Below are 26,037 nucleotides of genomic sequence, written 5' to 3' on the forward strand. Positions count from 1 at the left end.
TCCCTTACAGACAGTTTTGTCAGGGCCCTTCTGCTAGGAGAGGGCAAGGAGAAGCATTGGGCTGGGATGGATGCAGACAGCGTGTGTTCTTGTGTATGCACAGATGTCTCTGTGCATGCTTGGGTATGTGTGACTATGAGTGTGCAGGATGAAGCACATTCACACACATCTATATCTGTGTTTATACTTACATGTGGAAAGAGACCTGTAGCCCCATTTATTCAGCAAGGTAGAGGAGCAAAGACATGCTGTGCTGGCAGGACATATGGTCCTCTCCCTGCACAGGCTGTGCCTCCGAGGGCCCATATGTGAAGGTCACCTTGCACCATTTCCACTCTCTCCCTGAAGTGCTGGGCTGGTGTGTTTACTGATACTACTCTTCATCCCCACAGAAAGTAGACAGCTGTTGTGACACGAGTTGCCCCTGAGTAGTGTGATGCAGTGGCTGTGGTAAAGATTGCAGGCTGTTCAAACGATGTTTTACCTACATCATCCTGACATTTGTGCCACCCCTGCTCTGGAGCTGAGGTGAAAGTCCTGTTCTTGTCAAGCCCTTCTTCATTGATAACCCACATAGACCCAGACTTTTCCACCCTCCCTGACTCTCTCCTTGTAGCCCTCTGTCCCACCATATACAGCCTCCTTGAACTTAGCCCAATAGCACCAGCCTTCAGGAGCAAACTGCTGTCCATATACAGGCTCACACATTGGGAATGTGATCACCTGGGACAGGCACCATTCATCTTCATCGCAGGGAGGCGGCAGGATTAGAAATGGCATGGCAAGATGAGACTGCTGCACGTCCCTGTCACAGGCACTTAGAGCAGAGCCACTGCAGATGTGACAGCACTGACACTCTAAGAAACCCTGGTCAGATCTGAACCCCTGTATGCTTGGGCTTCCTCCAGCCCCAGAGATGGGCCCTCCATCAGGCTGGAGGCAGAAGTGATCCAGAACAAGGTATAGCACAGAGGCCATGCTGCCTCTGAGAGCTGTCCTGCTCTCTAGCTTTGTGCTCTGGCCCTTCTGTGTGAAATGCACGCTCAAAAAAATTTTAAGAGGGAGGAAGTACCTCAGTGAGTCCCCCACCCTCAGGTAGGCAGTTGCTTTCCAGCCACCAAAGACTATGGATGGGAGATAGGAGGAACTGCTCCTATTGAACCCCCAAATCTGACTGCACCATTCAAACCAACTCCAATACAGTGGGGCTGTGCTACTTTCCATACAAATGACTGATATCAGAGGGTATGACTGGCTCCCATCCCTCTGAGGTTATTGCCATAGCCTTCCATTCCTCCAGGTTTATGGTACAAGCTGACAAACTTGTCCCTTCGTGGTGTCAATCCCTGCACTACAGTGGAGGGGTGAGGTGTGAGGACTTACACAGTGTCACAGAGTAAAAAGGCAGGCAGTCCCACTCCATATAATCCTGTTTAGCTGGCAGAAAAGAGCTCCTTGATTTTTCCTTTGCATTGAAGGCTGGGTGACACACAGATGAGCAGTTTTGGGCCTGCCAGGAATAGACAGTGTCTCAAATGGTTGCTTCCACCCCGACACTGAACACCACTCATGGCCAACTTGCATGCAAAGTCATGTCTTCCCAAGGCCTCCATCTGCTCCTGAGCCCCCCACCATCACCAAGAGCATTCACCCCCTGCAAAAAGGCAGGTTCAACTGATGTCCTTTGATCACTCTGAATTCATAATTTAGTCCAGTGTGCCTCCATTTAAATGCTGCCCTTCACCTCCACCTCCTAGAGATTTTCTCTACCTAAGGTGTAGTGCATGAGACTGCTGGCTCTCCTCACAGCTGCTCCATCTTTGTCACTGCAAACAATTTCTAGAATTCCTTTTTAAAATGTATTAACCTTCCAAAAAGGAGCTGATAAACAGGGGATGGGAGGAAGGGAAGGAGAGGGGAGGAGGCAGGAGGAAGGGAAGGAGAGTAGAGGAGGCAGGATGAAGTGATACGGTCTATTCCACATCTGTAGTATTCTCCTCCCAGCCCTTCTATGAAAATAGATGGACATTTATCATGAAAACAAATTGCTGGGTGTGCACAGGAATCCTTAGGCAAGCAGGGAATAAGTGTCAGTCTTCTGCATGTATGTCTGTGTGAGCCACATACAGTGCCTATGATGCGAAAGAGAAATACATCAACCATACAGATAGCAATTTGTCAGATTTAACATCTGAAGGGCTCTGTGCGTGCCTGTGTATGTGTGCACCTGTGTGTTTGCCTGTATGCATTCATGTGTGTGGTGCAGCACTTGCCCTCAACAAGGGGCACGTGTGATGGTGGTCAGCAACATGTTCCCTGGTGGTGCCATTCTAGTTGCACAAGTCGTTCCTGTTATAAATTTCTAAGGGCTCCAAGCATATCTGTCAAAGCACACAGATATGAGTGGTTGGTCAGTTTTATAGACCTGTCCTGAGACACCCTGGCCAGTATTACATTGGTATTCAGCAAGGTCAAAGAGGTCAAAGATACTGCTTGGAGAGAGCAGATGTTGCACTGCTGGTGGGCAAAATCAGGTACCATTGTGTTCATGACACTGAGGAGTATAGTAAGGAATTTAGAAATGCATTTTCTGTGCTGGAGTCAAGGAAAGACAGTGGAAACTCAAACTTACTGTCTCCCTGCCTCAGTTTCTAGGAGAGGAGAAACCTGGCCCGGCCCTTCCTGCTTCTTTTGGTTAGTTTGATGGATGGAAATTACACAATTGCCTGTCTCTGCGCATTGTTTTGCCTCTCACAAGTTGTCCTTCCCACCCTGTCCCTGCTATGAATAAGTTTGCTCTGCAGTGTGTGGGTATCTAGGTGAAGAACGGAGGGGAAAGAACATAGGCAGCCTGAAAAGAATGGGAAGGATTGGGGATGAGGAATGGGGGAGAGCTTGGATAGACCCTGCTGTCATAGGAATGATCCAGGTAAACTGCAGGGAGGGCTTAGCCTTTATTCCCTCACCCAAGACCAGATTGTGGGTAGAAGAGAGACTCCAGGCTTCATTTTGATGGCTTTTGTCACACAGAGTGCAAGCCTAAGAAGCACTGGAACAGACACTTCTCACCCAAATCCTAGGCTCTGGGGCATCTCTCACCAACCAAATGCATATTTATATTTCAGTTACATATACTGGAGATGTTGACAAGATAAGGGGCCATATTCTGACTTCTCCTCAATGTCTGGACACAAGCCTGCCTCCTCTCATTGAATCCAAAGCAGGAGTGAACGTGTGTGTGTAAACACATGTGCTCTAGAGCAGTGGGCAGCAAACTCACTCCGTATCACATCACTAACAAAGAGATGCTGTGCAGGAGACATTTGCAGGCGCGAGCAGAAGAAAACCTTCACGTTTCTTCTCCAGGGTGAGCGCGTGCTGCAACTCTGAGATACGCTCCCTGACTCTTGAAATTAATTCAACATTCCTGTGGCTTGGGCAAAAATAACCCGAATGAATAATCGGGCTGTGCTGGCCCTGCTGCAGATTTCCTGGTAGATACAGCCCCCTGCAGGAAGGAAAAAGCCAAGAGACTGCGGTGGTGCTCAGGTTGCTTTGCTGGGCACAGGAACATGACACTCTTTATCTTGCGTTCTCTGCCTTTATCACGAAAACGATCGTGTACCCTGAGTTTTGGGCTTGTTTCAAGCACTTGTATTTCTTTTTTTACACAAGAGACAAAACCACCGAGACATCAGACGACATCAATGTGTGAAGATGGGAATGCCCCTGTGTGAGCGTGCTAGTGTGGAGGAGGTGTATGCACCTTCAGTTTTTCATGCCATCTGGCTGAAAGCCTTTCATATACCAGGCCTCTGGGCTGGTACAAGGAATCAGCCTTTGTTGGGGAGCCATCAATCAGGAGAGCTAGTGTTTGGGTTTCTTCCCTAGGGAAACCTGTGGTCATCCCCAAGGCTCAAAAAAGAGAAACAAAAGACCCAGAGCTGCTTCCTTGGTCCCACCACCTCTCTATGCTCAGTTATCCCTTATGTTGGATAGGGATCCAACACCTCTAACTTTTTAAAACCTATGACTCAGTTACAGAGCAGGAACTTCCCAGGATTATAGCCCTCACAGCTATGGGAAGAGGGAGAGAGAGATTTCTTCTGAACTGAGGGCTTTTTATCTTACCTTAGCCTCTGGTTTCACAGTGAGGTCCTAAATAGTAGTGGCCTCCACCCCACAAACACTACATGTCTGTTTGTGGAAGAGAAACCACTGGGGCCTTTCTGCTCTGCAACCGACTGGACTATGCTCAGCTGCTCCAAGAACATCTACATGGATGCTCACAGAAAAATAGTCTGGCCTGGTTTCATTGTGGGAGGGGCCAGAGACATTCTGCAGACGTTTTTGTCTCCTCTCAGATCCTGTCCTACATGTCTGGGGATGTATGGGAGAACCCAAAGGTCAGTTGCTGTTGAGCCTTTGTGTTCGGACATGCGTAACTCCGTGCCCACAGTTCTGACAGTCCTCAGTGGATTGCACCCTGCACCACTGCCTTCAGTTTGGAAAGGGAAGAAGCAAACCTGGCAAGCTGTCCTGTCGTTTATCTTCTTGCCAAGTGGGAGGCAGAGGGAACCAACGCTCCCAAATTTCTTCACTGGAATAGCCCAGCAAGAGAGGGAAGCTGTCCACCAACCTATGCTTTCCTGAGGCTAGCGACCAGGTCAGGGTTCAGTTTTTGCTGGCAATCTTTTTCTTACGGGCAGAGACCAGATCATAGAAAGGATCCTGTGTGATGCTGGTTCTGGAAATAAGAGGAAATGGGAGCAAAAGTAAGAGATTTAATGATGGAGAGCAGCACAGATAACCCAAATAAACTTGCACAGAGACACCACTTGCCAAAGTGTAGGACTGGAGATTTCCAGACTCACAGCAGAGAATTTAGCTGTGGCTAGAGATTCTCTAGAAGGGACCTTGAAACTCTATAAAGTCAAGAGGTACCATAGTGCTAGACTACAAACATTTCTGTTCACCCCTCTGTTGAAGCTTTGATAGACAAATAATCTGTGTGATCATCTGTCCCTGGGGCTGAACAAAGGCAAGCTCAGGCCTCTAGTTCTGGTCTCCTCACCGTATTGCCTCAATCCACTCATCACGTTCTGCTGGTGTGGCTGCTGAGATCTTGTAGGATTGATGCTTGCCTTCAACCACCTTCCCATCCCCATCTGTTTTGCAGGCTTTGATCTTCTGCCCTTTGCAGTTGGGATTGTAGAGTTCAAAGCAGTTCTGTCAGGAAGGAAATAAAATGGAGCAGTAGGGGAAGACACGGTGGACCAAGGAGGCTATGCTGCCTCCAACCATGAGTGACAGGCTCAAAGAGCTTCCAAAAGGGAGGAGAACATTCTGTCTCTGAAATGTAACAGACCCTTTCCTTCCCCACCCCAAGAACTGTACCCACATCTCCTGGTGCAAAATAACTAGGAAGTCAGATGTGTACACTCATCTCTGCCCACCTACACACACATACACATGTGAAAACATACAATACAGCCAGCCAAAGGACAGCTGTTTCTTCACTCCAGAAATATAAACTAAAAATACAGTCATGTTTAGATGGGGGCACAAGGCTGTTTGGAATGGCACCTTCCTTCTGACAAGCATGGTTGTATGCATCTTCTCTTTCCTCTGACCATCTGACAGCCTGTGTTGGCAGAGTACCAACCAGTGGAGACTTACTGGTTTTTTGGGATCATCCACCTTCCGGACTGATAGGTTCTCCAAGGGGATAATGCCCAGAGGCTCTTTGTCCTGAAGGCAAGGAAACATGAATTAATACCCAAGATGCTCCCGGAAACATGAATTAATACCCAAGATGCTCCCCAAATCTATGCCACTATTTAGAGCCTCTCTGATTTCCCATACATGTGTCTTTGTGGAGGTGACAGGGGCAGTGTATGCCTGGGGACACAAGATCACAGGTGAGCAAACAGCTCCGAGTTCAGTCTGGGAGCACAGGGTAGAAGGGAAGAATTGCCCCCTATCCTTTGCTCCTCCCTGGCCCCTCAGAGGCTCATAACCACCCAGGACACTTTCCCAACCATGAGTTAAGCCTTTACCGTGGTATATTCAAAATAGTACAGGCAGTTATCTGTCAGAATGAACCAGCGGCGTTTCCAGGTTTTCACACGTCCTCCTAAAGGCAACGAGATTCAAAAGCCATTAGTCACACATTTTTCTGTCCTTCCCCCTGCCACCCCCAAGCTCCAGACCTGCACACACAGGCATACACTCCCAGATCTCGCTGTGGGTGAGCTCCAGGGAGACACCATGGTGCTAACCACTGATGTGATGCAGTGTGGTGGACATGCACATACAGGGAGCCAATTTTGCTCTGATGGTGCTGTGAATGGGAACAGGGGAGGAATATCTTCTCAAGTCCCTTTTTGAGAAGACAGAGCCTGCAATAGCTGCGAGGAGGGAGCAGCAGCTGGTTTCAACAGCAGGTGTCAGCCTCAGCCCACCACAGCAGACAGGACCGAAGGACAGCAGAGATGATGGTGGGTTGCAGGGGGAGATCTGTGGTTGGAGGCAGGCAAGCGGGGAAGTCAGTGGAGCTAGGGGAGTCCTCCCCCCCTTACCTAATTTCAGCAGCCAGCCCTCACGGTTAGGGTTGAAGAAAGTATGGGTGAGGTCATTGCCATCATCCTCTGGTATGGAGAACGGTTCATTCTTTATGCTCTCAAACAGATTCTGCCCCAAAGCATTAGTGGAGAGAGAGAGAGAAAGATAGTGAAAGATTTATTTCTGACAAAGCTTGTACACAACTATCCTAGGTCCATCTGGCCCATCACTCTATTTCTACAAGGGCAGGCAGGCAAAGTGCAGGGGAGCAGGCAGTGAGCACTGGGGGTACAACAGCCCTCAGTCTACACATCACAGGGTTTCAAGAGAGACCACTAGCTCTTTTCCACACCTCGTGTCATGAAGTGTCTCAATTTAGAAAGTCACAGACACAAAATGGTGCACCCACAGCAAGACAGGCTGCTGTGACCAAACCCAGCATAACACAAGTGCTGCTTTGGGTAGTGTTAAGGCACTAGGATGGGGACTCAACACGGCAGAAACTGCAGCCCCATTTAGACCCTAGGTTGGTGGGGCCAAACACTGTCGATAAGCTGTAGAGACCAGCACATACAGCTACATGGCCACAAGGAAGCACATTTCATAGAATCGAGGCTTTGGCACTGAGGGACACAAAGGGCAACATTCGTAACAGCAGAGTGACAGGGAGGCAGGTTATTAGCTTTCAAGGTATACTGACATGTTGCTAACATCATTGGATTTCCAGTCATTTTTAACACAAATCCCAAGCCAAGAAAAAAAAAAGAAACTACAGGTTTCGGCATCTTCCCTCAAATTGTCTGACAGAAATGACACCTGGAATAAAATCTAAAACCTTTACCCTGAAGGGATGCTGCTCAGCAAACCCATGTTTGGGATGTAGGCAGCCTCTTTGACACAAGAGAGAAGTTATTGTGCCCAGGCTGGTTGGTGAAGCCAGACATACGTAGGCAGGCTGCCCACTTCTACCTTGCCTCATAGGGCAGGTTCCATAGCTGCTGAGCTTTTGAGAAAATGGAAGCTCCAGCTTTGCTAATGGATGCATCCCTTGTCTCTGCATCTTCATCCCCTGGGATAAGAAACACCATGGACCTGATGAGAGCTTTCTAGATGCTGGAAGAAACCCTGACACTCATTGGGGCTTGTTGGTTCTACTCATTCAAAGATATATCCTGGTGTAAGAGAAGTCAGGCACTGGTGTCCTGACTGATGCAAACATTGGAGTCAACTGAGACATTTAGGTATGAAAAAGGGAAAGGGATTCATAATCTTGGCCACAGTGACATTGATTCTTATACACAGAGACACACAAGAAATAGACAGCCCCCTTGGGGGCTAGGAATTTCAAAGCTGGATGAGTGAGGTGCCCAGCTACCTCCCAGAGAGGTGGGTACCCCATTCACATGGCCTCACACCTACACGACACACAGCAGTATCTGTTCCTCTCTCACACGTACAGACTTAAAAGCACAAACTTTCTTAAACTGATACAGCTATTCCCTGAATGTCTCCAGCCCTGTCTCTCTTGCTCCATGTCCTCACCAACAAGAATGTGTGAAGCTTCTCTCCAAAGCAGTTCCCACATTTTACAGATTCGCTTTTATACATACTGCCTTCTTTCCCCATGAGGACCTTCTCCTTGTACGGCAGAAGATCAGCAAGCCTGTATCACACTGAGACCTGCAGACCTTTGCTTCTCAGTGGGCTCTGAGCAGAGAGAAGAGGTGATTTTTCATGATAAAATTGGAAGTCTTCTTACCTTTAAGAGCTCTTCTGGCAGGTCCCCTCCATTGTCAATGCCTCTGTTGATGGATACAAACCTTTCAAAGTGGGGTTTGTCTTTCACATTGGGGTTGTGCAGGCTGGTGTTAAGCATGATGATAGAGAAGGAGAGTATGTAACAGGTATCTATCAATGAGAAAGAAAACCAGGATGGGTGCTACTCGTTTTAGAGAGCAGAACAATCCGCACCCTAGCAGGTGGCTTGGTTTCTAGTCACTGAAGAACAGTGTCATTCTCTCAGTTGTAGGAGGAGAAGGGAGATGTCCCCTCTGCTAGGAGAAAGAGGGACAGAGTTGGATTGGAGTGATTCCATTCCCTCAGGATAATGGGGCAAATTGGGCAGATCTGGTCCAATAATGGCTCTGCCAGCAGGAAAGTTTCTACGGACCTACATCTGTCAGTGCTATCCTTGCTGCAATGCAGTATATCTCATGTGAGGCTGGGACCACTTCTCCAGTCTACTGCCCATTGGAATGGGCTGTAGCACAGTGGGAAAAGGGGGACCAAAAATGTTCAGCTTCACAGGAACTGGGCTGCCTCCTTCAGCTTAAGGGGAAACACACTTCCAAGTGGTGCCCTCTGTGCCTTGTGAACAGAAAAGTCAGGCTACTCTCTCTAGCAAAGTGTAGTTCAGCTTTATAGGCCTTCTCCCCAGAACTACCTGTGGACTGGAATACTCCTGGGTTACACTTGCAGTACCAGTTGGCAAAGGCCTCCATCATCCGGTCAATCTTCTGTGCTTCCCCAGGCAGCCGGAAGCTCCATAGGAACTGTCTATCAGGAGCAGCATGCCAGATAGTTAGTCAGATTGGGTGCAAGAAACATTTATCCTTCCCTCAACCCATGTGATACCATGAAAATAAAAGAAGTCATCCCATCACACCGGGGAGACAACACAGTGCATGAAGCAGAAGCTCTGCTCCTCTCTCTACAAATTGCCTGGGTTCATCAGTCTCAAACACCCTAAAAGCAGGAAGCAGAACTAAACATCCTGGAAATCACGGCTCTGCTTCTTAATGAGTGTCCTGCAAGGCAGCAGAGACCTCAAGAGAAAGAGTCCTGCCAGGAGGTGGCCTATAAGAAAACAAGATGCCCTAAGACTGAGTCACTTTGTCATTGACATAACAGGCACCGTGGGCAGACATGATTCCTGCTGCAAAAAATAACTTTTCCTATCCCCCCAGGCATTGAAGCCACAGGGATCCACTTTTCTGCAAATGGTCAGTTCAGTCAAGGGGCCACAAAAGTGTTCCCCCTGGAGAAGCTGTTGACAACTCACAGAGCAACAGCCTTGGAGCCACCACATGCAGCAGGGCCTTGGGAAGTTCCCATTTCAGACCAGTAAGGCTTCCTGACCTTCCTGGGCAGTAAGACCCAGTGGCTGAGCTGGCTCCAGCACCATCCCCTGCATCTGTCATCGTCACTTACCTCAGTGCCTGCACCAGGTTTAAGTGGGCAAACTGGTGACATGCCACAAAGGCTTGGAGGATCTGAATGTTTGTGGGGTCCCTGGAAGAGGATGGAGGGAAAAGGTCAGAAGAGAGCTCTGATCCTGCCCAGTTTGGATGCCCCTTGGTGTGACAACAAGCCCCTGGCTCCATCCCAGCCTCCACTTCCCCTTTGACCAAGAAGTGGCTGATATATGTGCTTTTGTCTTGGAAGACTGACCCCACTACAGGCAGCAGGAAAAGTAGCCCATATACCCAGCCTTAGTCACCCTCCAAAGACCCTCCCAGGGGTGTACTGCCCACTCAGCCCACTGTGGTTGGAGGTATGTTCAGTCTTGGCACGTGGCTGAGGTCTGCCACAGGTCATCCAAAATGGTAGTTAAGAGGGGCCAGGCAGGACAGGGCCTCCAAAGGGTCTCCTCATCCTGCCTGGGCTGCTCACCTCCCACCCAGGTAATCCCCAATGGCTGTCTTGTTCAGACCTTCACCCTTGTGGAGGAATTTGGCGATCTCCTGTGGGTCTGAGGATAATACCTGGTGCTCAATCAGGTACTGGATCCCCTGGGAAGGAAAAGCAAGACAGTGAAATAAGACAGCTTTGTGGTGTGATGAGAAAGTAGGACTCCAACACATTGATATCAGCCTTCCTTAGCTCTGATGAACTTTCCTCCTCTGTTACTCCCCAGTCCCTTTATGGGAGATCACAGCCATGTTCTCATCTTTATTCCATCCCTCTTCATCCACTACGGGTGGTCGGTCCCATTTGCATTTCATCCCTAGATCTGGCTAAATGTTTTACTCTGATGGAAACCCAAACAAACAAAAAAGGGCAATGTAGTTTAAAAGTCAAAAAGGTAAAGTGAAAATAATTCATTTTAACATTTTCAATCAAAATATCTTAGTGTTCTGTTCCTAAATGTCTTTTTTTTCCCTAAATTAACTTAAAGGAAACACTCTTTGTTTAAAAGAAGACATAATGAAAAAAAATGTACTCAGGCAAAAATAAAGGCTTGAGACAACTCAAAATAATTTTTTCTTAATTTTTCTTCCATACAACAGAACAGAGAAGACTGAAATCTTTTCAGTTCCATTCCTCCTAGCCAGTAAGGATGGAATATGCTTTTTAAGGAATACAGAGGGTCTGAGTTGGGTTGTGCAAAGAGTCAATATCCTATTTAAGAGAGAATTTCATGATTTTCAAAGCCAAAGAAAGCTGAGGTTTTGTTCAAAGGATTCTTGACAATATCTAACAACACTGCAGTTCTCCAGACCACATAGCAATTCTCCTCACAAAATACAATAAAAGAATGAAAATTATTTTAGATCCATCAAAATGTTCTACTTCAATGGAACCATTTCACTTTCCCCTGTAATATATAAGAAACTATCTCTAAAATGCCCCAAAGAAAAAGCAGTTTCAAAAGAGAAATTGAAATGTTTGTGAGATTTTTTTTTTCCATGCTATTTTCCTTTCTCTTTCCCCAGATGGAATTTTGGTAAGACCAATTTAATTTTGCAAAGCATTGCAGTGATGATGGGGCCCCATTTTCCAGAAGAAAATGTTTCTCCCCAAAGGTTTTGTTTGGCCAGATTCCTAACGCTTATCTCCTCTATCCTCAGGAACTTCCATAGGAACTCACTTAAAGTATCAGCATTGCATGGATGGAGTGTAACCTTTGAAAGGAGGGGTAAAGAAATTTCCTTCCATTGCAGCACCTCCCTGTTTATTGCATGTAGCAAAAAGGAGGTAATAATCAGAGATCTGCATAATACAGGCACAGCGTATACAACATTTTGACCAGGTTGATCAGCATTAAACTAATAAAGCTAAACTGGTTTGGGGTTAGAACTAGTTCGGGTATTTCTGCACAGAATGGCACAGTGCCATAGAGAGTTGCCTCTGGGGTTTCAAACCAAGGTCAGATTGAAAGGCAAAATAAAACCTTCTCTCATGCAGGCTGTAAGTACTGATATCACTGTTCTGAGACAGCTCCTACTGGCAGAGGGATGTCCAGGGGACTGGCAAGCACTCCAGCTGTGGTGTGGATGCTGGGGAAGGCATCTTGACAGTCTCAGCAGGGCACAGAAGGAGGCATGAGAAGTTGTCATGCTGAGCAGCAGCCACTCAAGATGTTAGCTGTGGTAGTTAGCTGGTGATGAGCTATCATTCGATCGCAGCTTGTGGTTTTCCTTACAGAGCTCAAAAAAGTGGCCCACCAGTGAGGAGGAAGGAAGAGAGAACTGTCTTTCTCGCATCTTGTCTACTTAATGTTTTTAGAGCTTTCTGCAGAGGGCTGAAGGCAATTGACACCACTGGTCAGAGTCCCAGAAAGCAGAAAAGCTGTATTTACTCCACAATTCAACCAATACTACCAAAACCAAAACTGTTTCCAAAATGTCAGAGGCATCTTGTCCTCTTCTGTTACGAATGAGCCAAGGAACCTGACTCGTTCTCAAAATTTCTCCCCTTCTTCTTAGTTCATCCTTGTCTATACATTATAGCAAACTCAGCCTTGCAGTCAAGAAGAGCTGTGCTAAAGGAAATTTGGCTCCCGTGACATATTGGCAGTGTTAAACCATCCTCCCCTTACTTCTCTTAGGTTTGGGTTGAATAGTATGGGATGACCTATAAGCACGTGATGGGGGGAGACAACACAGCTTGATCATATAAAAGATCTTATTCAGGAATAGAATGGAGAGTGTTACTAACTGGAACCTTAGTGAGTTAGGAAACACAGTCCCACGCCATAGTTCCTTTGACATAGGTGGCTGCAAGTGGGCCAACAGCCAACAGAATATCTTCCTACAAGCTTTCTTTATCTTCATAGGTGGTATGAACAAATCCTACCTTTGCAGGATCCATATTGAATTTCTTCCGGCCCAGGGACAGAATTTTATCCCTCTGTGATAGTTTGCTGCAAACACATAAAAAAGAAGGAAAATCAAACAGAATAAAGGAACATGTCATTTCACTCACAAGTAACTTAGTAATAAGTTAGGTAACTTAGATATCTTAAGGACAGGTGTCTGACTATCCAGAAATAAAGAGAAATCTAAGAGGAGAGAAGGGTATTCCTGGCCTAATTTCCCTGTCCTTGTTGTGATCCAAATCCCATTAGCACTTTTGTTTTTTCAACCTCAAAAGAGAGACTTTGTTAAAAAAGGCATACTTAATACACTTGCCTGGTCTGTTCTCTAGGATTATTGTCTGCCTCTTGCCTCTCTGCATTTTGGAAACGCTCGATCTCTGCAAACACTTCAGCAATCTCCTCCTTCAGCTTCTGCAAAAGAAACATCAGGAGGATGAAGGCAATGGAGGGAAAACCAGCAGACATACATACAGAGCATGTTTTACTACTTCCCTCAAACATAGGAAAAGGACAGGTCAGATGGTCATGACCAGCCAAGGATGTCTACGAAATGGGGACTGCTCTGGGGTGACCCTGCTGGATTCTAGATGAAAACAATTGGAGAGAGAGGCAGAGGAATGTTCTCATGTCTGTTGTCAATCAAGGCTGGAAAAATCAAGATTAGCCAGCGTGGCGAGTGTCAGAGAACTCGCCCCAGTGTTGATTTCAGTTCCTCAAACAATGTCAGATGCAAGAATCCTTCCATTGTGCCCTTTTCCTTTGAGCTTTTACTTTGCATAGCCCTGCTACGCATCCAGGAAAGGGGAAGTGGAATCAGTAACTGTGAGGTCAATATGAACCTGAAGTGGCAATACTATGAAACAGTTTTTAACATACCTATCATTCAAATATCATTGAGCAGATACCTGTCTTTAGGGGGAGAAAGAAGAAAGAAGGAGTAAAAAAAGAGTATTGCAAATTTTAAAAAAAAATCAATTGCGGAATTCACTTTCCTTTAGGCCCATGACAGACCATGTCCGCCTTGGCTGGATGTTCTGCTTTACTAAGGAAATCTATATCTGCTTGTTTCCATTCTTCAGTTATGGTCCTCCTCAGAGCCAAATTACATCACAGATCTCTTCCAGGAATCACCCAAATTCTTCCCCAGGCAAACCACAATAAGCAGGGGAAGATCCCTTCTCATCAAGGAATGAGGATGTGGATGAAGCATTTAACCAGACAGAGAAACTGAATTTCTGCAATATCCCATAATTTAAAAGAGCTTTAGTTTTGCTCTGGCCACATTCTACTGTGCTTCATTAGTCTCCATAGCTGTGAGCGTTCCTTACTAAGCTTTAGGTATTGCAAAAATGTAACAAAGCAATGATCTTAGCTCCCAAATTTCAAATTATTATAAATTTTGTTACTTTACTCACTGCTGTTTTTTGGCAGTGTTGCTGGCAAGTAAAGACCCATCCTTTCCTCTCCTCCCTCTCCCCTGCCCCAGACATTCCCCCAAGTGTTTGTGTTTAAGGGTATTGCTAGACACTTTCTGAAAAGATCCCCTGGGGAAAATGTCTCTCATTCTAAGGTAGTCTTTTCACCTAAACTCATTCTGTTCCATTGGACAACGCATTGCTTAATGGATTTAGGATTTAAAATATGAGTTTGTGCAGTCTAGCAACATTTCTCTGTCCACAGTGGGCAAAAAAAATGTAGTATTCCTCTTACAGTGCCCATTGCCTATTCTGAAAATTGAAGAGAGAAGAACCACACACAAGCAAATGACATGCACATACATTCATCATCTGTTTTGCAAGAGGAGACAAGACACTATTCTGATTTGCAGCAGAAAGAGGGAGTCTGTAGTTTGGCTTAATCCTTTATGCCAGGAAATATTGCACCTATTTCCCAGACATCTGGACATCTTCATATTGTTGGGAAATCAGTCCAAGTCCAAAGATTCAGTGTAATAAGCTCTCTCTAATGGGAAATCATATTCCATGGTGATGGAGGCAGAACAGAATAGAAAGTGTACAGCACCACGCATGACTGTGATGCAGTCTGACTGATTTTGAATCTGTTACTTTCAGACACTTTTAGGAGTCGGTGTAGAAATGTTTGGGTCTGTTAAAAGAAAAGAAGAAAAGCAAGTTCAACCACAGAAACTTGTGTGGAAGGTCCTGCCAATACACCTCTTCGAAGAGACGGGATCCTGCATGAAGGGCTTGTTAGAGGTCCACAAACAAAACAAAAGTTTGATAAACACAGAATGATGCTGCAGGTAACTAGGACTGGTATGTAATTAGCAGGTAATCGGTAATTAAAAATAATCATAAATGCTGAGCCTTGTGCCTGCCAGTATGACAATGAAGTCATACTCGTTACCTTAATCCTAAATATGCAATCCCAGCTCATCCCTGCTCATAATTTGACCGGCCTTTCTCAAATATCCCATTAGAGCAGCTGATGATTCCTGCAGCAGAGAGTTGGACATACACTGGTGGCAAATAGGCCAGGGCAGCCTGAAGTTGAGAATTCAAGTTGGATCATGACAGAGAAAATGTCTCCAGTGCCAGAGCACTTCTGCATGGCCTGGACTGTTATGCAAAGATGCTCCTTGGTGAAGACAGATTTTAGAAAGCTAGGCAGGCAAGAGAAACAGGATGGTCCTTACCTTAATGTCCTCCAAAAGCCCCTGTTTGTGCTGCCTGATTGTCTCTATTTCAGTCTCTTCAGCCTCGCTCAAATCAGTTGACTCTGGAAGAATAAAGATGCCCGTGACAATAGTACTGGGGTCAACATATCACAGAAAAAGCTGCCTCAACCTCCCAGTAGGTACCCTCTCCTAGGGTCATGTCATAGCAACTCTGATTTCTGTGTTTCAGCATCTATGCTCCCTGCTGTTGCAGCCACTGCATCTCACCTTTGGCCTGCAAATGGTTCTCAGTCCAGAGTAAGCAGCACAGACCCATACACCCCTCCTTACAGTCAGATGTGTTGGTAGCCCTCTTATCTAAACCTGCAGCAACCCACCCACCCACTCAAGCAATTCTGCTTGCTGTGAGCACAATAAGGAGGTCTCACCAAATGCTCTCTGGTGGGTTTTATGTCAGTCATCTCTATGTACTGAAAATCTGTGACCTAAACACTTCACCTACATCCAAACCTCCCATGAAGAGCCACTGGCTTCATGGATTGATCCCCCACAGCTAGTGGGGGATCAGAAGTGACTTAAGAGAGAGAATCAAGGTTTTTCAAATCTGAAGGCAGGATCTGGGGGGATGAAAGCCTTGCTGAAGAAGGAATGTCTTTGGAAGGCTGTTGTTCTGTGGACCGCAGACAACACAGAAATATGAGTAGGCTTTCTTCTAATGTACAGGAAGTTAAACAGATAGCAGTAGAGCCAAGGCAACCACAACATGATTCATAAAACACCCAGAACAATTGGGGAGACAGCACTGCTGCTAAATATAATCCAGGTGAAACGTAGTCTCTTCAGCAAGGAGAAGGAGAAGGCTGCAGCCATAGAGAGGAGGCAAAGCAGATGACGAGGCCCCAGGAAAAAAAAAGGCACTAACAAAAGGCTGAGAGCACTGAAGGTCACTCCTGAAGTGGCAGACAGGGCCCTTGCTGCACCTAAATATTGCAAGACAAAGCTTTCCCAGGAAGCTATGTCAAGTCACTGGATGTCCTGCTTCACTGTTTCATGAGCCATAATCCCCTGGGCCTCCTGTCTTCCTGGAAAAAGGGGAAGTAGCACCAGCTGCATTGGAAATTCTCTTGGTGTGGATCTCACATGCAAAACAACTGTTATAAATATGACTGGAGGAAAAAAGGGGAAGGAAGCAGCCACGACAGACAGAAGGAAAAGGGGACAAGGGCGATCATCTTGGAGTCCACATGCTTCTTTCCTGTCATGGCCACAACAGCTCAGAGAGATCTGCCTTCCATAATCCTAATCTTTCCCTCATGAGCTAAGTATGTTCCTGTTACTCTTCTCAGGCTGCAGCCCCTCTTCCTGCTGGTTTCAAGCATTGCATTCCCTGGGGAGAGACTGCTGAATCTGTGGGAGTAAAGCACTGGACAAACAGCTAGCATGAAGCCAAGAGTGGGATGGACCCATGTGCCCTCCCAGTCCTGGAAGCAGCCCTTGTGAAGAGCTGAAAGAAGCTGACTGATTGCTGAAGCCAGTCAAGATAGAAGGAAAACTGGTGGCATCCAGAAGGCTTGCAACAGCCAAATCTGTATGTGAGAGGAAAACAAACAACCAAGCAAACAAGCATAACACCAAGCAAGCAACCAAGAAGGCAAACAAAAAATAAACAAACAAAAAGAAACCACAACCAAAAAACCCCATGCAACAGCTCAGCTACTTATTAGGCAGGTTGCTAACTTCCCTTTGAATGTCAGCCCTATGCCTCTGAGCAGTGCCTGGGCTTCAGCTTAATTTATGTCTCCCACTGTTCTGGCATCAGCGGGAGACGAGGCCAGTCTCTCAGTCTACCCAGCTTTATCTCTCTCACTCCTGCAGGGGCTTGTAATTGTGGAATCACTGGGGTGATTCCTTGACAAATTACCACTAAGATCTTTTGCCCTGTATTTCTTTCCACAAAAGCACCATAGCAGGACATACCTGAGGAACCTCACCTTCCCCCACCTCATCAGCAAACTCTGTGGTGTGGCTGGTTGCTTTGCTTCAGTTGTTCTTTGTCTATTGAAGCAGCCTGAAGCATCTCAAAGAGGCATGAGGCTCCCAGAGGACACCATGTCACCCACATGACCCCCACCAAGACTGTAAATAATGCAGTCCCCCTTCCTCCTGAACATCTGAAAACCCCAACTCCCAAATGATTCACCTGTCCAGTTTGTCAGAATGAGAAAAGTGTGGGAAGAACTGTGTGTGGGGAGGGCGGGGGAGAAAAAGCATGAGTCATGAGGAAGGAATAAAATGGTAAATAAGCAGGAAAGTTTAACATAGTATAGAAAAAAATTGATGGATCAAACTTTCAGGGCAACTTAGATTGAGCTGCAGAGAGGGTCCTTCTTAGGTTTCCTAAGTTTCCTGAATAGCTTAAGTCCTTGATTGCCTTGGAAAATAATTCTGATGTCAGTGCATTCACGTTATTCCTGTCGTAACAGGCGGCCTGATGCTCTGCTCAGGGTGTTCTGAGGCAATTCATCAATGTTATTGACCACACTGCAGTCAGGGGAAGTGAACACAAAGGGCTTGTTTGGGGAACCGTCCGCAGAAAGGCAGTGAAGGCAGCAGAGGCATCAGGGCAAGCAGGAGGTGAGTTACTGAGAGCCTTTCCTTCCCTCTCCACATTGAGAACAAGCTGAGCCAACAGGAGGACACTGAGTAAAGCACCACCTGGCTCACTCTAGACACTTGCAATGGCAGAGGCAATTCAGCCCTGCACCAGGGGATTGAGGAACAGCTTCAGCCTTGTCAAAGTCCTCAGTACCACCAAGTTACACTTCCCTCTAGAGCTAGGTGAGGACACAGATGAAGCATAGCCCTGGTCAGGCTTCTCTGCACAGGGGGAAATTTCACCCTGGTGAAGAACACACCATGAAAACACCCACACATTTCAGGAGGATACTGCCAGCCAAACCAATGCTGAAGTTTCACAGTTCAGACACCAAAAAAAAAGAATGTCTGGCATCCTCTCCAGAAAGGACATGAAGTTGCTGCTTGGAATTTATTTTCAGAGAGCAAATGTTGAAAGGAAAGTGCATCAGCATTACATCTGTTGTTCTTACACCTGCTCTTGAGGTTGTTTCCCCACTCTTAGGGCAGAACCTAAGAGAAAGACCTGCCAATTTCTCATGAACTGTCCAGGCTTGTATTTTCAGTGCTGTCACTCAAAACAGTACACAGACTTCAATTCCAGTTGTGGTGACTTATGCCTCCAGCCTTCCCATCTGGAGGGCAGGTTGGAGTTACCCAAACATCTGGGTACTTATGTGGCCAGCAGAGAGTACTGTGTCTGCTGGTCTCATTTCCCATTGCAAAGGGCTGTGCAGAACCATCCGGACAGTAACTAAACAGACGATAAATGTATGTGCATGTCACTGCTCGTGTGTGGTTCTTCTCTCTTCAAATTTCAGAACAGGCAATGGGCACTGTTTTGCTTCAAACCCAAGCAAAATTATATGAATAGGAAGACAGCTTTTGAAGCACAGAATAAGTGGGAAGTTGACCATCCAGGAGAGCTGGAAGAATGGACTGCAGAAGCTGTGGGGGAAGGTTATGAAGAATGACCGTATCTGTAGCACTGTGGCAAACCATCCATGTGCTACACACCCACAGAATGACAGCAGAGGTTCATCAGGCCCATTTGCAAGGCAGTGTAGGGCTCTGAGTGTAGACACCAAAGGGTTTGAGCACCTCCACCCATGGCAACACACAAGCAGAGCAGCCTGATGGGCACCTTCTGCCTGAAGAAGGCTGTCTGGTGGAAAATTTTCACCTGAAATTCCTTTTCTTTTTCAATATGGCTGTTGTGTCATCTGCAGTACAGACCACCAGCTCCACAACCAGGTAACAGGCTGGCAACAGGCAGATGACAGGAAGCCTTGCAGCTCCTCAGTTCCCTCCAACCCTATCTGTCTCCTTCCTGCAGCCACTACACAGTTATCTTCCAGCTTGTGTCAGAAGAAATTCAACACAGATCCCAACAGGTTTAATTTGCACATTTTAGTTATGGGCAAAAGGTGTGAAGAAGAATTTATGTTGCTTCCTTGTCCCCTTATCCCACATGACAACTTACATCAATCAGGGTAGCTTCTAGCCACTTTTGACTATGACTCTTACCCCACACATCCTAGCACAGGATACCATGGCATCCATATGCTCTCCCATATTTCGCACACTCAGCTCAAGGATTGGGCATACTGGCTCTGTGGCCTCACCCTGACAGTCGTGAGATGGTTTTGAAGGAATCTGGAAAAGGACATACACTGCAGGGAGAGCAACCTCCCCACAGATATAGGTCATATCGCACAGATATGTACCTAATAGGACCATCACACCTCAAGGTAGGAGTGACCCCAGGAAAAGGTGTACATGCACCTCTGACCTTCAGGACAATCAAGCCACAACTTAGCAATTTCAAATCCATTCAGTACCCTAAAGCTCCCTGGAAAACTCTGTCTGGTAGCAGCCTGGGCTCTCAAGGGAGCACAGCATCAAACAAACCCTCTTTCTCACCCAGCTGTGGAGTGACAGGATGGGACTGAGCAAAAACATCAGTCAGAGCCAGCACATCTCTCCAGGCCTTGCCTGCCTCTGGGCTCTGCCTCTAGCCAGAACTGAGCAAACCTGTGTTCTCCCTGAACAGGATCTCATTGTGCTATTGCAGTGTGTATACTTTATTCAAAGTATACTTACTTGAATGTGTAACTTTCAAGATATAATTAACTCATAACACATAACTTGAATGAATGACTGTGTCAGACCTTCTGTGAGGAGGGAGGCACACTCCAAAATAAATAGTAAAACATGAGTTATCCCTCCTCCTGTCCAGTTTGTCCTGCAGAATCTTTTACCACAGTTGCTTTCCAGTGGGGAGGGCTGGGTGATCTGAAGAGACCCACCTTCACCAACATTCATAGTCAGATGCTGGCAAGAGCTCAGCTCCTATAGGTACTACAAATTTCCCTGACAAGGAAGTATATTGTTTGAGTGTGCCCCTTCCTTGGCTACACACCTCAAAGCTAAAATGTGCACAACAGTCGTTGAAACTGGGCATCGCTTTTTGCTTTCACTCTCTGCTCCATAACCTATATACAAAAGCCTGATAGGACAGAATCAGATCGAGAAGGGTCATTGCAAAGTGATCCTTCTTCTTCCTGGCCCTCGTTTAGTCTATTGCTATTCAGCTCTCCCTCTCTGCTGGCTTTGCACAGACACATGCTCAGAGCTTCCTCAGCCAGAGGCTAGAAATGTTCAGTCTGGAAGTGTGCCTTTCCCTGCTGAATCCCAAACACTTTTCCCACCACCTGCCAAAGAAGGAAATAAAACCTAAGATCTCTCTCAGTTCCTCGGGTGTGGCTTATCTCCCCCCACCCACATCTGCCCATTGAAATTATTTCAGGACCAGGCAGGCCCACCTGCAGGTCACTTTGAGTTTGTAGGATCCTAATACAGTTATTCACCTTTAACATGGACATAAGCAAGAGACACCCCAGAACCAAAAGCCTTGCAAGAGTGTTGCACTGAGATACCCAACTGCATGAGAGGCTCCCCAGAGGCAAACCAGCTCCTGGGATCTGCAGGGAAACACCATTTTGGAGCTTGCAAGCCATGCCAGAGTTTCATGAAGAGAAGCCAAAGCTTACAAGTGTTCATCCTAAGTGTCATATAAACCCTTGATGCCCCTGAGTCAGTTCCCAGCTCAGTCCAGGATCACCAGCCCAAGCGATCCCAGCAGTAGACACTCTCAGTACCAAAGCCATTTGAATCAGTGGGAAATTTTCTCCCAGTGTGAAAGGAGAGCAAGTAAAAAGAAACCCATGCCTAATCCTGAAGGCTGACAAGCAATCTACTGCAGCCCCAGGGATCTTCCAGCATCTCATCCCTCCAGCCACCAGCCACAGTATCCACTCTAGATGCTGGGATTTCATGGAGTGCTTGACTCTGTCAAACTGAGTGCACAGCCCTCACCCAAAAAAAGATACACAATGGTCAAGGCTTACCAGAAGGACAAAAGTCCATCCTGAAGAGTGAGATATATTTTCAACACAAATGTGTTTCAGATGTGTTGAAAACGTGGGGTTTTGTTTGTCCTTGCCTTCTGCTTGTTCAGATGCTTCACAGAACTGAAACAACTTGGAGCCAGTGACCAAGACCGCAGCAGAATTATGGGGGGCGGGTTGCCCTGTGACTCCTCCCTTCCTCTCCCTGTCCCTCTGATCACATGTCATGAGCTTGCCTCAGAGAAGGAAACTGTATGTGCATACTTCTGTGACCTAACAGGGGCTCACTGGCTACTTCTGAAATACAAATGCACAGATGCATTTCCATCCCAGCAGCTTTTTTGAGAATCTCTCTTTGAGGGAACCGAAATGAACTGTGAGAGGCTGATAGTACTTTGGGTTTTTGTCTGAAATACTCTGAGGAGAGAGGGGGGGGAAAAAAGGAAGTTCTTGATTCAGAAAACCCATCTGATTGGGGAAGTGGTTTCATTCTAAAGGAAAGATTCCTCCTGTGTTAATTCTGCAGCAGGTGGAGGGGGTAGGGATGGGAATGAACACTCCAAAATTGGAAGATGGTTGATAGAGGGGAGAATAAAGCTGTCAGTTTCTTCTTCCTCCCTCAGTGCCCACTAACTCACTAACAAACTGTTTTTCTTGGAAACCTTGTAAGTCAGGATAGAGCGAACTATGAAGAAATTAAGACCTCTCTCAGGTTTAGCAATATTCCTGCTGGTGAGAGAGCTGGCATTAGCAGGACTATTTTGAAGGCATTTCTGCTGCTCTGTTCTGCTGTGAAGCAGAGAGGTGCTCTCCTTCACACAGCTCCAGAAGACTATATGCTTCCCCTTGAGTTGCTTTTGGTTGCCACGTGATTTATGTGGTAGACCTGTGATGTAGGCAATGTGAGGAAAATTAGAAGCATGCAGGAGAGGACCATGTTAGACCCAGAAGAACTGGTGATTGAATAAATAGGTCAAGGGCAAAATTCAAAACAGGTGTGATGCCCAAACAGGGCTCTTGCCTCCTCTAGCAGGAGTGAAGCTGTAGAGGGTCGGCTCCTCTCCATGTGTGAACACTTAACTCTGAAGCACTCTACATCCTTAACTGCCTGACCTGCTGCTGTACTCACATTGGCCCTTAAGCAGGGCAGAAAAAAACAGGGCCAGACTTCTAGCTACCTTCTTTCCATGAGACAGCAAGGTAGAGTTTGCAAGAGCATTGCACATGTAGAAAAATAAGAAAAGGCTTTCTAACTCGTTATGCAGATAGAGCCAGCATGTATGTACACTTATCACCATTTAGCATCGGCTCCTGTGAGGCTGAAGGTCCTTGACTCACTAGGAAAGGAAGAGCTATTACATTCCTACACTCCTATTAACTGAGTCTGATCTGAAGTCCTCTGGAGAGAATAACTGGCCCTTTAAAAGGCTTGATGCCTGAACACTCTGGCTAAGCTCCATTGCTTTAGGGCCATTCAACCTCAGAAAGAAAAACACAGATTGCCCTCCTTTCCTCTCAGTCTCTTCCATTTGCTCTAACCTGTGGTTATGCTGTAGGTTCACTGCTGTTACTGGAGAGGACAGAGTTCTGATGAACCTCCAGTGAAGAATGGGAGGTATCCCCACCTGAAAGATGACAAGTGGTGGCAGAAATCCAGAATCAGTTTAAACAGCCAGGCTCCCAAACAACCTGTGACCTTTTGGAACAGTCAGTGGCAAACATTTAGGACTCACTTTCCATGGTCAGTGTCTATATTTACAAAGAAGCAACTAGAAACTCATTCAGGAGTGGTAAAAGGAAGGAGAAGAGAATCTGTCTGGACCTTCATTACACCCAATGTCCATGCTTAAAAGTTATCAGAGGCCTGCCTTTGGGATGCAAATTGCCAAAAGCTCGCCCTTTGTAAACTAAATTTCTGTGTTGAGATTCTGGGCCACATAAGACGAGAACTCACTGCCCCACAGTCCAGCCCAGAGCCCCAGTTCCTGCATTGAGACTGGGTCTGGTGCATCACTTCTAGTCCTTCCTTCCATCACTGTTTTCCACAAAAAAATCATGTCAGCAGTATTGCAACTGACATCAAGCAGACATGTCAACCTAAAATACTCCCTTGAAAGACCTGATCTTGCCTGCCTCAAAGGTAGGAGACATATACAGACAGCTTGTTAAGGGCTGTTGTTACACATGCATCTGCGGGCAAGTCAAACCACAAGCACCCTGCAAATACCAAAATGGATGCCTCTGTGCACTGCAAAGTACTCTCAGCCACTAGAACAGAGGGCAAAACCTGCCCCTGTGTCTCTAGTCCATATTTGCTTCATCTTTCCAGCTCCTTGATGCTTCCTTCTCACAGCTTTTCCTGCCTGCCTGTTGAAATGTCTGACTGCCCTGTTTGAGACCTTACTACCATTTCAGTTCGATGATCACTTCCACTACTTGCATTCCCCTGTTCTGGTAGCCTTGCTGTAACAGTGGCCGGCCTTGATGCCCTTTAAATGCTTTCAGTTATTTCAGCCGGAGGAGTCTGAATGGGAAACATACAGTTAAAAAACTGCATAAGTCTATTTCATGTAAAAATGAAACACCTGTGAGATGTTTTCTCATGAAGATACACAACAGAGATAGGATCATAAAACTAAGCTAAGCCTAGAGCATCTCCCATTCTTTCCAAAGTGTAGGGTTTAAGTATGTCTCCCTCTCCAGGTCCTTAGTTCCCCACTGATTCACATGGTGGAAAAACTAGTTTGATTCCAGGCTTACCCTGGAGAAAAACAACCAGTTCCTCTCTTGAGGAAACCTTGAACCAGGTGAGAGATCAGTCTGCTTGAGCATCCCAGACCAGCAATATGGATCTGTAGTGAACTCAAGTGGACACCCATACTACCCCAGCCAGCAATATGTCTGGAAACATCCTTAAGGTAAGTAACATGTTCTGTGGTTGTGGCATGAAAAGACCATGAACGGGCTACAAAACAGCCCGTGTTATTTCAAGTGAAAACGGGTGGGGGTGAAACCAAAGGAAAATACAATGACAGAGAGAATGAGGGAGAAAAAAGGAAAGGAAGGAAGGGATGAAGGAGCTGTTTGGAATAGGATCGGGAAGAAACAGATCCCTGGAAATCAGCACTTCTGATACGGGACTGGGGGTAGATCTCGTAATTTTTTCTGCCACTGCACATCCTTCCCAGCTGTGGTTATCTCAGGCTGGGGCTATACAGGCAAAAGGTGAGAGCGTGTGCAATGGTGCAGCAGTTCTCACCTCGTCAAGCATAGTCAGATTAGACAGACTGCTACGGATCAATACTCCAGGCTGTTCCCTGTGCCTCCTGTGCCAGGGACCAATTTTTCTCCCCAGATGCTCTCTGACTCTACAGAGACACAAATTTGAGCTGGAAATATCTGTTGTTCTGGTGTTTACAAAGGAAAATATCAAACCAACAATGTGGGCGCACTTTTCTTGTACAGGCTTAAAATAGTTTTGTAAATAAATTAAAAAAATATTTCTTACTACTTTCAAAGGGATACTTTCAAGGGGATAAAGACAGTGACAAAGTGCCTTGTATTTTTCTGTGCTGAACATGTCAACTGTATTCCCACAACTATCCACACAGAAACAAAGTACAGGTCTGTACAAATTCAATAGCTCCTTCAGGAGGTTTATGGTGACATTCAGGTTGGGTATGGAGGGGACTAGAGTCTATTTTAAAGGTAGAAAAATGATGATTTTAAAAGGCTGCAGGCAAAAAAAATCCCCTCTTATAAAGATTACAGAAGGGTCACTTAGAGTCTGATAAACCTGAATGAAGAGCCAGAGGGATTTTTTTGTTGGACTTGGAAGTGCAGCAAGACTGAAGGTTTATGCCTTTGAAATAAAATGGTAAAAGGGAAGCACAATATTTTACTTTGGTAGTTCAGGAAATATTAGTCTTGTAAAACAGAGTAGCTATAGATTTCCTTAGTCCTCTAAGTATCTCTTTTCACTTCCTTGATGCAGCCTTCCTAGAAGACACCATCACTTACCAGTAAAAATACATATTAGATCTGGTTTTACAAAACATAGTATATCTAACATCTCATAATGTATAAAGAGTGCTAGCAGGCAGGGGAGTCAAGTTGCCACTCTGGTTAGAATATACACGTGTGATTTCTAGTCCCCGTTACTCTGCTCTACAACAGGCAGGTGAAAAATGTTGAATAAGCTAAGCACCTTGTGGGAAAGAATGCACAGTTAGATATTGATCTGTATTTATTGCCATTACTGTAGCAGGCTGGTATTAGTGAGATGGGGTTGTCGCTGTCTGAGAGTAAAATGTCTGTGGGAATGGAAGCCCATATCAGAATCACTGGGGACCTGCAGAAGTACAGAGAATCAGACAAGGCCAAGCCATAAAAAATCCAGTATGATAGAGAGTTTGTGAACAATTTCTTAATCGAGGGAAATGCAAGTATGAAACAGTGATCACAAAGACCTTGATGCCCAAAGGTCTGCGCCATGGTCTTCTGCTTACCCAGATATATAATGCAGAAGGGGTGGAGGAGGGGAACTGCTTTCACTGCTCCGGGTAGGAGAATGGCAGTGGACCTGCTGTTTTGTCCCAAAGCAGAAAGGCTGAGAGCACTCACTCTGGAGACAGAGGAGCCTCCATAACACAGGGTATCAGGAATGGACCACCTGTCCTTGATTGCAGTAA

The 26,037-nt window shown here is 46.1% G+C and overlaps 1 protein-coding gene across 1 annotated transcript; it reads right to left on the reverse strand.

The window, feature by feature from the left end:
* Positions 1-3,643: 3,643 nt before the first annotated feature.
* CYTH4 (cytohesin 4) lies at positions 3,644-21,461 on the reverse strand. The gene is made up of 13 exons (XM_017823313.1): positions 21,347-21,461; positions 15,321-15,403; positions 12,978-13,075; positions 12,643-12,709; positions 10,237-10,355; positions 9,775-9,855; positions 9,008-9,120; positions 8,324-8,472; positions 6,582-6,693; positions 6,060-6,136; positions 5,680-5,751; positions 5,075-5,229; positions 3,644-4,747 (listed from the first exon to the last, which is right to left on the reverse strand). Exons 1-13 carry the CDS (start codon positions 21,363-21,365, stop codon positions 4,675-4,677), a joined length of 1,218 nt encoding a protein of 405 aa, XP_017678802.1. The 5' UTR covers positions 21,366-21,461; the 3' UTR covers positions 3,644-4,674.
* Between the last annotated feature and the right edge of the window lie 4,576 nt (positions 21,462-26,037).

The sequence above is a fragment of the Lepidothrix coronata genome, unplaced genomic scaffold (assembly GCF_001604755.1).
Source record: "Lepidothrix coronata isolate B3197 unplaced genomic scaffold, Lepidothrix_coronata-1.0 Scaffold102, whole genome shotgun sequence".
Classification (NCBI taxonomy): Eukaryota; Metazoa; Chordata; class Aves; order Passeriformes; family Pipridae; genus Lepidothrix; species Lepidothrix coronata.